At 42.9% G+C, this 15219-nt stretch overlaps 1 protein-coding gene across 1 annotated transcript in view; it reads left to right on the top strand.

Annotated features, from left to right (window-relative positions):
- The window catches only part of mei4 (meiosis-specific, MEI4 homolog (S. cerevisiae)), a 48214-nt gene extending 36957 nt beyond the window's left edge, over window positions 1-11257 (top strand). Inside the window, exon 5 of the mRNA XM_061241680.1 lies at window positions 11012-11257. Coding sequence (XP_061097664.1) covers window positions 11012-11257 — 246 coding nt within the window. The remainder of the gene's footprint in view (window positions 1-11011) is intronic.
- The last annotated feature ends 3962 nt before the right edge of the window (window positions 11258-15219 follow it).

The following is a 15219-nucleotide window of genomic DNA, read 5'->3' as shown; positions in this document are numbered from 1 at the left end:
TCCTTCAACTTGGTTACATGCACAGTGTCCTTTTGGATCTGGAAAGGCCCTATATGAACCTGTATCATTATTAGTATATATATCGTTATTAATAATGGTAATTATTGATCTATATTGTGCATTTAAGTGTTATGTAATGTAAACTTGTATTGGAACTTGCAGTAGACCTAATTAATGGTTTCTCTCTGAGATATGAACAGGAGAATGAATAAGGGACTAACCCAAGCAAAGATCTTTTATCATGACTGAATGAACACGGTCAAACGTGTTGCTATGTCTTCATCATGAAGACAGCTTTTCTTCCATAAAAAATGTATGCTGCAATGTTTGATGTTTTAGATGCTGCAATATTGCATACTGGACAGTGTTGTACCTGAGTGATCAGGTAATCGCTTGTAACATCAGGTGTTAAGATTAATGTCTTGAATACTATGAATAGTGCTCTTATGCAAAAATTACTATTATGTCTAATCCAGTCTTCTCCTAACTAGCATTAAAATAATTATATGGAAAATCACCAGCTGATTATTGATATTATTGAACATGTATGCATTCGGAAGTTTTGAAATGTTTACCTAAAAGTTAAAAATTAATCTCGCAGGAGAATGGGAGCATGTCAAGCACTCAGCTAAAAGGCCCTTTTTTTTGTTGGTATCATTTTAAAATGCTTGGTACGGTCAGCTAAACACGCTTCCCCTGGGTTATTTATGCACTGTTGTCAAAGCAGACGAGGGTGTTATGTTTTCAGATTGTCCTTCGGCCATTCTGGGAACATAGATCCACGACAAAGATGTTTTCCGGTCAGACACGGTCAATGGAGCATAAACTCCACGGTCCAAAATGAATGATGCGGTCCTCGCCGGCCCCCAGAATGCTCTCGGTCTTCAGGTCATAAGATGACAAATTTCTCATCTGTAACACGGTCAGCGGTGTATGAAGTTTGATGAAATTTGTCGCAAACGGCCTGCTGACTTCTCTGAAAACCGTATCAAGCGGTTTTGTCAAAGGTCAAGGTTCCGGGTTTAAGGTTTTTCAATTTCAGTTTTTCCCAGCCTGCACTACGGTATTAATCGATCGTGACATTAATGTCCTTCTTCCAGTTACTCACAACCCCGTCCATCCTCCTGTTAAAAGGTCAAACCTCAAGGTTGCCGAGTAATGGACGTTGTACTTTGAAAAAAAGAGTCAGCCTGTGTGTTTTCAATTCTCTTTTCGCAAATATCCGTGCGTGACCACAATGCAACACATGATTATGTTCCGCACCACGTGGTGGTAAACATGCAGACTCCAGGTCTCTGTCTTGCATACTTTTGTATTTATTTACTTCCTTATTTATTTTTGTGAAATGTTGGGTAGTTGGGTACTGTATATGCCTACCAAGAACTGCCTGGTCTAATATATCTACTCCGTTAGAACATCATAATTTACATTGCAGCTTATTCACATCGTTTACTGTAGAAACACCCAAGATGCCTTTCAGTTGGAGGCATTAAACAACAGTTTAATCTCGAATACATGTTTGAGAAACAACAAAAACTGAAATATGTACCTTTTTTTAAGAGACAAGAAAATAGAGATTTCAGTTGATAGCTCCATGAAAGAGCGCTTCAGGAAGGATCGGAATTGATTTCATGCTTTTCTCTTTATTGTACCTTAAGCACAGTGAATTTTAGAATATGTCAGAACAGTGGCCTTTCACGGATGGCAAAAATCAATTTTCCGACGTCCGGAGGGCCCTTTCGCCCTCCGCCGACACGCGTACCAGCGGTGTCCTTTCAGGTGGTTATCACTTTCCTTTAGTTCATTATCTGTGATGTACTCGCATCAAAAACACCTCGCCGTTTCTAGTGCAGCTTCAGGCTTCTGAAAGGACCCCGGGTCTTGACCCTCAGTGCAGGACCATATCGGGCAGCCTGTAGCATAGCGGCTAACCCATTATGGACTAAGGTGGTGTCCTGTAGAAAACCCATCAAAAGGTCTAGGTCATATGTCTTGAAAAAGGTCGTATGGTCAAATACAATGCTGGCGTCACATCCGTCTGTTAAGAGAGATGTAATGCGCTGGTCACATCTGTCTGTTAAGGGAGATGTAACGTGCAGGTCGCATTCATCTGTTAAGGGAGATGTAATGCGCAGGTCGCATCGGTCTATTAAGGGAGATGTAACACGCAGGTCGGATCTGTCTGTTAAGGGAGATGTAACGTGCAGGTCTCATCCGCCCATAAGGGGTTAAGGTACATGACTGAAAACCAAGGTTGGTGGTTGAATCGGGGGTTGTTGTGAACATAAGAGAAAAACATGAATATGGATATACTGATATTTGCGGTATCTACCAGAATTAAACGGTGTTGACAGATTACAGAATCCGTGCCATCTGGTCTGCTGCATAGATGCCGTGAATTTCATATTCTGTTAGGAGCACACTAATGCATCCCAATTAGTAGATGCACTCCTAAATTATTCCCCCAGTTAGCACACGTCAATTTTGTGGAGCAATTGCTCCTAAAATGGGAGAGCAGAGCAACCAACCCACCAACCCCGGGAGCTGATGCGTAGCAGTTGTTTAAGCGCACTGTGAATCAACAGTAGCTGCTCTTAGAGACTGTTTGTGGGTGGCCCAGATGGGCTGATCCACGGTCCCTGGCTCTCCATCCGCCGCAGGGGCCCATTCAGCCCACGTTACCGTGGGGCCGACCCCGGGTCCCACCACGAGGTCCGTAAGACACGTCGCACACGGAGAGAAGTGACCGTTGTCATACTTCCAGGATTCCCACGTGTGGGTTAAGGAGGCGTCGAGCTCACCCGAGGCCACTCGGTGTCATGTCTTGCCTGGGCTTAAGGTGGAGGTTCAGTCTCAGTCAGTTCAATTAGCCCTTGTGTTGTCTTAACATTCTGTATACTCCCCTTGTCCTAAGGGTAAAAAATTACCCGCCTTCACTAAACCCCTAAAATAGAGCAGCTTAATTCAATTTTAAACCACAAATCTATTTTGCATGAAGAGACAACCTGTCACTCATCACAAACTCATCAAATTTAAAGTTGAAAAAAGATAATTTTTCTCTGCGGTTAAACATAGTGGCAGGTCATTTTTGACCCTGAAGATAAGAAAAGGGTTAAACCTATTTGCCTCCCTCCCCTGATTTTGATTTGTTTGATTAATTGCCTAGAAATTATAATATTTTTGCAATACTAATCTTGGGTTTTAGGTATGTAGTGACCTTGCGTTCTTACTTTCTGGGTCGGTTTCCCAGACAATGGAGATCTTTATTAAATTCTTCTTTTAGTCTAGGACTAGGCTTAATCTGTGTCTGGGAAATCCGGCCCTAGATGTTTGATTAATATGACAAAATATGACATATTAGCTTTTACAGCTTGCATTTTGTGGGTTTGTAGTTTTGGGCCTTGTGATAAGGGGCAGTCTGATGTTACTTGTAAGGAAATATTCCGGCTCGATGATATTGATTCATAATTGTCTAGATGCTTGTTTGCATTTTGTGTGATGTAACATGAGATTCTTCACATCGCTATAGCATCCTGTCCCCCGCCCAAATTGTGAATAAGTGTGTGTGTGTGTGTGTGTGTGTGTGCTTGTCCAGATGCTGATAAAAACTTAAAGCTGGGTTCCGTCGTAACCTCACAAAATGTGAGCCTCATCAGAATAGTCACCATAGCGCTACTTTGTGTTTTTGTCTTAATTTAGGGCTTGCTTTCTCTCAAAGGTACTGCCTAGTTTTAGTATCACAATCAACACCTCTAATGAGAGAAAGCCATTAGCACCTTTTGTTGCGCCTTTTCCCTGTGACAATGTTCTTCTCTGTATTTTTAGTAAAATTTTAATTTGAGCCACAAGGCTTTGCTAAGAGCATTCGTGTGAAGCAGTTATGAGATATTTGAACGAAAACTGCTGTTTCCAGTGCTGTGAAGAGCTTTCTCTAGCATTCACAGAACATTGTCGCTAACCAATGTCCTGGGCGAACAGAATGCCCGTGTACCATAGGCAAAGGCTATGCATTTAAATGAAGCGCATTATCGCTTGTCTACTGTATTACGTGTCTGTAGAGCAAGGCAGTTCTCCAGATGGCTTCTTCATAACCTTTTTTTTCCCCACATACACAGAAGTCTCTGGTTCTTCCTCAAATCGTTCTGTTTCTTTGAAACTGTAAGATAGGTTGTGTTTAGATTACGGCCTAAGAGAGAGGAACAGAGGAAATGTTTCTGTACTGAACCAGGAAGGGGGTATACTCTGATAAGGTCTGTCTTATTGGTCTCATTCTTTTCTAGTATTTTCAGTGTAATGTCTTGTTTAATGTCTTCTGTGTTGGAGGAAGTAGTGAGCCTACATTCAGTTAAGAACATGATTTCAATTCACTATTCTAATTGTCCACTTCTCAGTTCATTTAATCTTATGATCTGATAATGTGTGGAGTTTGTTTTGACTCGATGGTTGATTCCACCAATCTACTGTAGACTGACCTATCAAAGAATTCAGCAATTTATTTGATAATTGTCATTCTTAATAATAATTATTCATTTAAATCACTTAAAATATATTTGATATGTAGGTGAAGTGAGTTGTTCTTGCACACAGTACTACTTGCGTTCAGTATTCAGTGCTGAACATCTTAACAAGCGCATTGATTGTTGGAACCATTGGATTCAGAGAATAAATGTATTTCACTTAATCCTCACGACAGCACATTGCCACTACAATCCTTATGATTTAAAAGTGTATGGTAAACTTTGATGGTAATCTCTTTTTCCCCTTCTCTCCCCTCCCTCTCAGTTTCTAAATCTCTGCCTCTTTGCGCAGTTGTAGAGCACTTACAGGCTTTCTTTTACTTGACATGAGTGTGCTGAAGTCTTTTTTTCTTTTCGAAGCAGAATTCTGACTGAGTAGATGTTCTGTTCTGCCGAGTCATATCTTTTGTCTTTATATTTGCATTTTTGCAGGCTAAGAAAGTGTGCACATTTCTGTTTAATCAAGACCGTTCTTGCTGAAATAGTTTAGTCAATTGGCTCAAACAGAGGCCCCGTGGAGAATGTTTAAAGTTAACCGTCTCCTTTAGTCATACTGTAGTATTTAAACGTGCCTTCACCACATAGAGTAAATTGCACATTTGTGATCTCTGTCATTTCAATCATAGTCCTACTGCAGAAAACATTCTGAGAAAAAGCCTGAAGTGGTACAAAGAAGGCCCCAGAGGCTGCTTTTCACGGGGCAAAAAATAATAAAACACCCAGAACTGGGGGAGGAATCTGGCTTATTAAACCAGCACATACTGAAACGGTTAAGACATCATTTCAGCCCTAAAATGTCGCCAAAGAAAAAGTAACTCTTGAACGATACAGTGAAGGACAGAATTAACAGGACTGGCATGCAAGAAAAATTGACAGAGGCAGCGGCCCGTGATCTTCTTCTGTGGTACGCTGGTGATATTGAACGAAAGTCAGCTGTGTTGACTCCCGCTAACCTTTACACGACACGACATGAGAGGAGAGTGAATTTTCCTGTGCTGACAGCCCATCCACAAATAAGTAGCAATGTCTAAACAAAAGTAAAATGTCGAAACGTTTGAATATTTTTAATTGCTATGGTTGAATTGTAACATTATTCATCCCTCCATTGTCTCCAAAGCATGTGAACTCTAAAACTCCTTCCTGTTTGAGTCCTTGAAACTTTAGAGCTGAAATCACTCACCCTTCATAAGTACAGTAGGTGGCTTCAGTATTATTTTGCTGAGATATTACTTTCTTTCACCGGGGAATATGTCTGGGTGTATAAAAATGTGTTTCACACTCTTAAAACCTCCAGCAGAGAGTGAGCTCGAAGACCCAAATGGCGAAAAAAAAGCTGTCGTGCACGTTTCTCGAGCTTTGCAGCGGAAAGCCTCGACCTCAGCCCCCACTGGTCAGAGTGACCGGCGTGCGTGTTTTTTCCTGTCTGCCCTGCCGGCACTGTGGTAGACGGTCGTATGGGAACAAGAGTTAAGAAATGTTAGTGCTGTGCTGCTCCTCGCCGCACTGACCACAGCGCAGAGTACAAATAGAGCTGAAGGCAGGGAGGCGCTGAATAATTAGCCAGCCCAGCTGCGAGAGCACGACGGCCGCTCTATTTCTCTCCGTAACTCAGACTGGCTCTTTCCTTCCCCAGGGCACGTATGACTGCGGTGGAACCAGTGTCTGGGGGATAACGGTGGACTTGTTTTCCTGTTCCTGTCCCCTCATTTCCGTTCCGCTCTAAACTTTTTCCAGATAGCGTTTTCTCTCGAAGCCTCACTTTACTTTTTAAACTCTCGAGTCCAAAGTCGTGGTGTTCAGTTTTATTCCATTTTTTTTATGATTTTGTTTTCTTTTGTGGGAACTCTGAGCCGCCTCAGTTTTGCCGGCTTCATTAAGAAGGATGGAGCAGTAATAGAGATGTTTGCCCAGGGAATCCTGGGAGGACCACTCACCCTGCATAGATAATCAGAGCAATGAAAAGCCCAGTCTTTCCTCCCATTGTCTGCGCTCTCCTCTGCTGTGCAGTGCCTTGTAGAGTCTCTTATCTCATCAGATGTTATGTGCACCTGGAAATATTACATTCTGGTCTGGCAAGCATTGATCAACATTCAGGGTGCGGCATTTACAATCGTCTCTCATTCGAACAATTTACGAATTAGAAATATGAATGCATAATGGGCTGGTAATTTCAAAAGAGTGTTCTTTTTTCGTTGTAAATCAAAACAGTGCAATAACGTGCAGGTTTATAACGATGCTTTGCAACATAATAGTACTGTGTGTGTGTGTGTGTGTGTGTGTGCATGTGTGTATGTGCAGGTATATTGTCTGTCACACTCATCAAAACATTCAATTTACCACATAATTTGTGGTAGTTGTGTCAGAAATGCTATACAGGTGTTACTCTACAATAAAACATATCCTTAAATGCACACATCTTAGTGAGAACCTTAAGCCTGAAAATCCGACACCAGAAATGTAATGCTTGAGACAACATTGCTGACATAGGCTGGAAATTTCTGCGCGCAGTCAGTTTGCATGCTTTTGTTTTGTTTGTCACAAGGGCAGCGCAAGCATTTTTCGGTGCCTATTTGAAGCTAGAATGCCTCGACAGTAATTTTCATGCTGATTTGTTTATCATCTGCCTCTGTGTTAAATATCCGACGTCATCGGCGTTTACAGGAAACGGGCCCAGAACCTAAGCAACTCTTGAGAAGTGCCATCAGAAAAGTGAGATTCGAACCGGTCACTCTGAGAGCTGTCACATGACTCACAGATCCCCTCATTGAAAGCTACAGGTGGCTGGGCCCTCAGTCTGTTGTGACAGCAGCGAAACTGAGAAATATCACCTTTGTCAGGCTCGCTGATTCATGCGGCCTAGTTTCTCAGCAAACGCATAAGTCGTTTCCTTTCGCTATGGAGTGTTGGCTTCTAAATCCTGGAGTGGCTGTTTTGTGTCATTTATAAAGGCTGGACACTTTAAATTGCACTGTATGTTACATAACATGCTGGGATATGTTAAGTAAGAGGCTTTAATGAGAAACTGATCCGTGACACGAGCCAACAAAACCAGGCTGCGCCTTTAGCAGGAACTCTCTCATTTCTTTCTTTGAGTTTAGTGAAGCACACTGGCACATCGCATTGTGAGAGCCACCAGACCATCTGTATGTAACCGGAGAAGAGAATGAGCTTCACCTTGGCAAAATTATACAGACGGCATTTATTAGTGCGTCAGCCTTTTATGTGATGACAGTCTTAACCGTCCTATTATGTTAAATTTACCCCGACAGTTTAAATAAACGCAAAATTATTGCAAAAGAAACATTTTGACACTTTGTGTGCCGCCTTCTTATTGTCTCCCAAATGACTAGCCTTTTTTCCATGAATTTGACAAATCTGTGAGAAACATCCCATTTTAGAGCCTGGGGTACAGGAAGTGAAAGTTTGGCACCTGTATGGGACCAGAATCATCCACAAAGAAATCGCAGATAAAACATTTTTTAAAATATTTTGTGCATTTTATGCAGTTACAGAGGGTCAAAATAGGCCGATACAACCCATGCAAATTTGGTACAGGACTTCTGAAAGCGGAGCATTCTGTTTATTGCATGTTTTGTATTTAATCCCACCAAAATAGAAAATGTAAAAAATGATACAGTATCAAGATGAGAAAACGTTTAAGAGATGTCAAACGCTGAATGCGGTCAAATTGACCCCAAACATAATAGGAGGTTAACTACAGCCGTAAGTATAGCATTGAGGTTTTCAGCTCGGACCTTAGGAAGAACCATGCAGTGAATTATCGGACAGTTAGGGTGACGAGCGAATCCTTTTGTTTTTTCCCATCGTCCAGGTTGCCCGGTCAGGGCAGCCGGGAACAGTGATTTCAAATGACAGGGCTGTCATCCGCACAGGAAAATTCACTCTCCTCTCATTGTCGCGGAAAGGTTAGCGGGAGTCAACACAGCTGACTTTCGTTCGATATCACCAGCGTACCACAGAAGAAGATCACAGGCCGCTGCCTCTGTCAATTTTTCTTGCATGCCAGTCCTGTCAATTCTGTCCTTCACTGTATCGTTCAAGAGTTTCTTATTCTTTGGCAACATTTTAGGGCTGAAATGATGTCTCAGTCGTTTCAGTATGTGCTGGTTTAATAAGCCAGATTCCTCCCCCAGTTCTGGGTGTTTTATAATTTTTTGCCTGGTGGAAAGCAGCCTCTGGGGCCTTCTTTGTACCACTTCAGGCTTTTTCTAAGAATGTCCATTATGCTAAATGGCTTCTTTGTGGTTTTTCCACAAACTTTTATTTAATGCTTCAGGGAGATTTGTTCCTTTTTCCTCCTTTGTTTCATGCTGTCATTTGCCGGTATCTCTCCATAAATCACTCACACAGGCTTTGTTTTTGTGGCAAGGTTCTACTTGAAACCAAAAACCAGATGCCAGTCAAGGTTACTTTGGGGCGTTATTTTAAACAGCTGATATTTTTTCCGATATCATGTTTTCCAGGTATAGTTTCTCTTCTGACCTTGTTGCAGTGTGACCAACAGTTGAAGTGCACTGAATAAAGTGCATTTCCAACCGCTGTTCTTATTAACGGTGACGTATAATCTCAGTCACCACAGAAGGTGTTGTAAAAGGAAGTGGCACGATGATTAAAATGGATATGATTCTGTTTCGGAGCTCGAGAGTCAACAAATGTGTATCACCAAGCCTATATGTTTTTGGTCAAAATTCTTTTAATAATCACCCCCAAAAACAGCAAATTGATCAACATGATTGGCAACCCCCTGGTCAGAGACGGCTAATGTAGCTAATCATGTAGTATAATGCTGCCAAGCCCGTGTCTTATCTCACTGCCTTCTAGTTTTTGGTCCAGGACGATGGCACAAGCCCGCAAATCTAAAATCTTAGATTAAATATATACCAGCCAGAACTGCAGGTAACTGAATCGTATACATTATCAGTGCTAGCGGGTTTATCTCAGCAAAGCGAAAGGGCTTCTCAGTGTCAGAGAACTCCGTGTAACCCGTTTGGTACGACAGCAGCACCAAAGCGCTTCGTTTTTCTGAACGAACCGACCTATCACGGATACGCTCCTCTTCTGTATCATGTCTGATCTCTCACAGCATGCACAGTCACACATTCACCTACGGAGCAAGCAAATTGAATTTTATGCAACCTCAAAAAAGATTGAATCTGGTTTTCAAAACGAGTCCAATTTCATGCCTCCTGAAGTAGGCGAGAATATTAAATTGTGATAAACTGTCCACAAATGCCCAGCCTGTGAAATCGTTTTTCGGCAAATAAAAGCTCTATTCAGAAAGCAGTCACTAACTGAACCCTTTTAAAAAGGGAAACATGTATTGGAAAGCAATAAAGCGCAGCTGACCTTTGGGAAAAATGTAGTATGGCTTGAATAGGTAAAAATTGAGGTTATTGACTGATAACCAGAACCACTTAACTGTGCAGCGTCAAATTGTTTAGAATGGTAAGATCTATTGATCTGGTTCATTAGTTGCTGCTTGAAGAGATATCGATCATGTCATTAGAAACATAATCCGTTTAGTTGTCAGCCCCTGCATCTCGGGGGTGTGTTTGATAAAGCCTTCTATGAAGTGTAGGGGCTCCAACAGAGTGCACTTTATTCCTCATCAATTTCACAGATGTAGGCTAATCGTATCAGCCCGCGTCTCCTCTTACGAAAGCAGGAAACCGTTAGCCTCTCGCGGCACGCGATATAGATCACCGTGCCCGAGCCACCTCACCGCCAGGGGCTAAGTGCAAGGTGGACCAACTACCCCGGGCACTAGCCATTAGTCGTCATCGACGGTACATTACACTCCAGCTCCCCTCAGCGTTTCTAAACGGTCGGGTTGCTCTCTCCCGAGGTGCTGGCGGATACACGAGCCGTCTCGAAGCAGAGAAACGCACACGGCGGCGTGACTACCAGTAGGACGATTCCAAAATAACCACATTCCTCAGACTCCCAGAGAGAGAGAGACAGTCCGGGAGTTTTCGAATGGGAAAACGGGGCCCCGAGACTGGCTATAAAAACGTCACACCCTGTCAGGCCACTGGCGTGCCGTGAGCCCAAGACGGAGCATCACCTGGCTGCTATTGTTCTCCGACGGCGGGAAAAGAAAGTAAGAGCCGCTATGCGGAGAAGACAAACGAGACCCTGTTACCGCAGGGTTTTTATTCCTCTGTAAAGGTTCAACACTCCACGTCGAGCCGCGTTCGTTCAAAGCCGAGCCGGCTACCACATTATGTCTAGCAGTCCCGCTCCTGTGTCTAGGCCTCTGTACAAACAAGGGGAATTAATTTTTCACGCTGCGCAGGAGGGGAGATAAGGCGTAAGGGAAACAGTGACCCTATCTTTATGTTTGCTGCTCATTCGAGCGCGGTCGTATTTGCCTCCATCCCCGTACCGAATCTTCAGAAATTTATCAAAGGTGCATGTGTAAATATGTAACTTGTAAATGGAATTCGTTGTGACCGTCTGGATTTGCCTTGCAGCAGGTGGAGGTGGTGGGGCAGCGGCAGTTAGACGCGGGGAGGTACGAGAACTCCTTCTACCTGCTGTGGGTCCTGGAGCGGCTCCTGCCAGACGGGGAGGGGGCGGGCGGGGCCGGGCAGAACCCGCAGCTGGGCCAGCTGGAGCGCCACGCCCTGCAGCTGTCCGAGGAGTTCCCGCTATTCGGCATCTACGCCTGGAGGGTGGCGGCACGCCCGAGACCCGCCCAGACCACCAACTCCACATGAGCTTGGAGACCAGCCATGACCGACCTGCCTGTTCTTTAGGCTGCTTATCATTCTGTCCCAGCGCTACTCACCTCCGTATCCTGCGGGCCACGGCATCTGCAGGTATCCGCTCCTGCCGTGTGCTACACCACCTGATCTCATCATTATTTTACCTGCTTGGTTCAGATAATAAGCTAATTAGTGAAATCAGGATGTGAAGTTGTGCGCCGCTGTTCTATCACAATGGTCTGCAGCCCTGGTTCTGGAGAGCCACGGGGTGTGCTGTTTCTGTTGTCACTCAGCACCGGTTTGGCCAGTCTGTTCCACTGTTGCCTCGTCTGACCTGGGTCTGAATCTGTTGCTGATTATACAGTGAAAACAGAAACCAGCAGATGTCTATCGCTCTGTAGGGCCAGGGAATGCAGGTGTCTGTGGTAGGGTTCTACTTCTGTATGTAGCTGTTTGTGTTAGGAGGGGTTTTGATTGACATGGCCTGAAGACTGAAGACTGAAGGGGAACTAGTCCACAAGTGGAATCGTGCTTTACACATAACTACATCCTAGAAATATCTGGATACGTTGTCACGAACAGTTCATCAGACACTAATCCCCTCTCATGCTTATAGTGCTCATAGAAATATGAGCCAGGTACGTGACACTACTAAGCAAAATTGAGAACTTGTATGAGCATATTATATGTTTTATATGATGAGGGTTTTTTAACTGAACATGGTAGATGGAACTGCAATATTTATACTGCTGTGTGTTGGTAAAGCTAGGCACTTGTGAATATCTGTTGTATTGCAGGATGTGTTGAACATGTAAATACATGATTTGAAGAAAAATAAAATCTTCAAATATTGTCTTCCTTGACCTTAAACTAAAGTAGCATGTGATACCAGGATATCCTGTAAAACAGTTAAGATTTTCGAATAAATAATAAATAGTATGCAGTATATGCCATACCATACCATACCATATATACCTGTAATATAGAGAATGGTGTCATCCAAATGTAGCTAGTTACTAAACTATCAGGCTCAAAACTGCAGAATAATAATAAGAATAATACCAGAATCTGTTTCTATTACAATCTGGAATGTGCTGGAAGACATCTTGGCTTTTTAGTGATGTTCATCACAAAGCCTACTTGCACATTCCTTGGGACAGACCAGTTGACTGAAGGATCTGGCTACATGTACTGCAGCACATGTAGCAAATTGGCCTACGATGTGCTTCATGTGTTGCCGTAAAAGCCGCAGATACCCTGACTCACTCCAAGTTCCGGCTTAGCGACAGTGCCACGAGACTCGCGTCATTTCCCGACGAAGGCACAGGGTAAACAGAGGTCCCGCGATTACGCACCTGAAATGTGAAGTTATTCCCGTAAAAAAACCTCCGAAGCAGTGACAAACGACGAATCGACCGCTCCGCTAAACAAGTTTGGCCACACGCGGCGAATTACCGACGCTCTCCAGCTTTGCCTCGCTGATAGCATCGCTCCCATTGTTCTGCCATGGGCTCTTGCCATCTCCTCATCTTTCATATCCTGCCAGTGGCAGCGAATGGGGAAACAGAAACAGACAGGTCCTACGTGCTCAGACGTGGTAATGTGCGACGAGACTTGTCTTCTTTTTTTTGGGTTTTAAAAGAACACACGCTTGCTGCCTGGGAACTTAATGGCATTTTGTGGCGTTTCTGCAGTGCGAACGGATAGCACCACCATTAAATTGACTTAGTTTTGATATTTAGCTTTCTTAATATGACCGCTTGCCCATTTAGGCTTATTAAACTTGTCAGAATTTAAGAGTTTTAGAGAGCAGTTAGAGCTTTAAACTTTTTTACCGGCAGAAGGCGTGACGCCAGTTGTATCCCAATATCCCCTGTGAAAGCAGGCATTGGTGAAGATGGCTCTATTGCTTTTGGGGAAAATGATATCTGCAGGACATATGCTTGCTCTGAAATTCAGCGATGCTTTTGGGGAAAGCATTTTCCGGGTTTTTTTTCATCTGTCGAACCGCAAAAAGGTTTTTATGCCCCCGCCCATTCGCCATTATGCTAGGCGCAGAAAATCCAGATCGTCTCGCCGAACGTCGCCGTGAGCGGGAACTGGATTTTAGGGGGTTTATTAGGGCCGAGTGCATCTCAGGTGGTCAAGCCATGGCCTGACCCAGAACAGCAATTTCATCCTCTTCCTGGAGCTGATACGTGCTTGTCCTAAACACTGACCATAGCTTAAGTTTTGAAAGTTACAGCGTCGCTATACGCTTTAACACTAATGTGATTCCCCTCGTATCCAAAACTTTACATGCTGTACATGAAACGAATGCATTAAGAATACCGTTCAATATTCAGAATATACTGTCAAACAAATGACATTGACAGATTAAAAATTATCTTGCATTATGTCTTGCCTAATTCTTCTTGTTCTAAAATAGTGCATTATATATGTCATTTATTTAGATATTTTACATATATGGGGTTTTATTGTCATGTGGTGTTAGACAGAAAAAACTGCTCTGTACAAGTCGACAATGAACAGACAGCAATGGCAGCGTTTTCTATTTCTTTGTTCATTATGTTCTTGCAGTAATCATGCAGTATGCTGCCATACCTAGAGGCACCAATAATACAGAGAAAGCCTACTTTTTTCACCTTGCACAGGTTGCTCACTTCTTTTGTATGGCACCTATATGTCAATGTAACCAACTAGAATGGGACCATACTTTTTTTTTTTTTTTTTTCAAAGCTCATTGTAGCGGGCATGACAGTGGAGGCAAGCATGTGTGACAAATTGTCAGGTATAGGTGATGTCAGGCTCACACAGACATGAGTCAGAGGAAGGCGATCCGTGTGCAGCTCACCAAACTTGCATTTACATGCTAGAACAGCGTTACCTGGATGAGCCACCCAGCAGGGCTAAACCCCCACCATTTATGGTTATGCATATACATGGATTTAGAAATAAAATATTCCGTCACTAACAATTTTTGAACTAATAATTCCTGCATTAAATTCTGAAAGAACTATAGGATTAAGGCTTTTTAATATCCACATGACTGCCTTTTTCTTTTTACTAATTTTCAATACCTCTGCATCCAGTGAGCACCAGTGGCTATATCCTTTGATACTCTTGAAGCGCACCTAGTACTTTTCCTTTTCTATTACTATGGTGAGTGAAAGATTAACCAAATCTATAGCATACAAATAAAAGTGTAAAAGCATGTGAACATTAAAAATGGTGCATTATGCAGAACACAAATGAGAACGGTATGTGGAGAAACAGAATGTTATCAGGTACTTTCAACCCCTCTTTAACTGATAAGTGGCGGTCATACGCAGAATGACAACAGCAGAACCTGGCGCAACTTTAATCCTGGCGAGTCTGGAGACAAGCAAAATAGGAGCTGATGCTTCCATTTAGCACCTGCTCTTCATATGCCTGTGGCGAAGTCTTTCATTAACCTTAACCCAGTTATCCTCTACCACATGCAGAGTGGCAGAAAAGCAGTACACGGGGGTCAGACAACCGGGATTAGATAAATGCGTGCCATTGACAGCCAAATTAGCATGTAGCATCCAAATTAGCGGGCGCTGACTGTGATATACGACTACATTAAAGTGATAATGAATTATTCATAGATTACGTAACGGCATATATGGGCAGAAACGCCATTGGTCAGAAAGGTACTTTGAACCTTCTTTTGTAGTTTGTATTCCATCACCATATGTAGTATATTAGCCTTACGGGTCAGTTCCATTGATCTCACAGTAATCCTGACAGCATCAATGCAATGGCATAGTATTAAGTCACTTGATATTATGGTGTATTTGTTGATCAATTCCCAGTCAGTTCTGCCCTCAGATGAGTTGCACAAAGGCCATTTATCTGATAGATTCACTGACCTGGATCCAATAAATTCTTCTACTTAACTTTTGCATGTATGTATGGAATGTTTCTTTCTTTGCATAATTCATGTTTAG

This window comes from Conger conger, chromosome 5, assembly GCF_963514075.1.
Source record: "Conger conger chromosome 5, fConCon1.1, whole genome shotgun sequence".
NCBI classification, from domain to species: Eukaryota; Metazoa; Chordata; class Actinopteri; order Anguilliformes; family Congridae; genus Conger; species Conger conger.
This window is presented reverse-complemented; position numbering and strand designations above follow the sequence as displayed.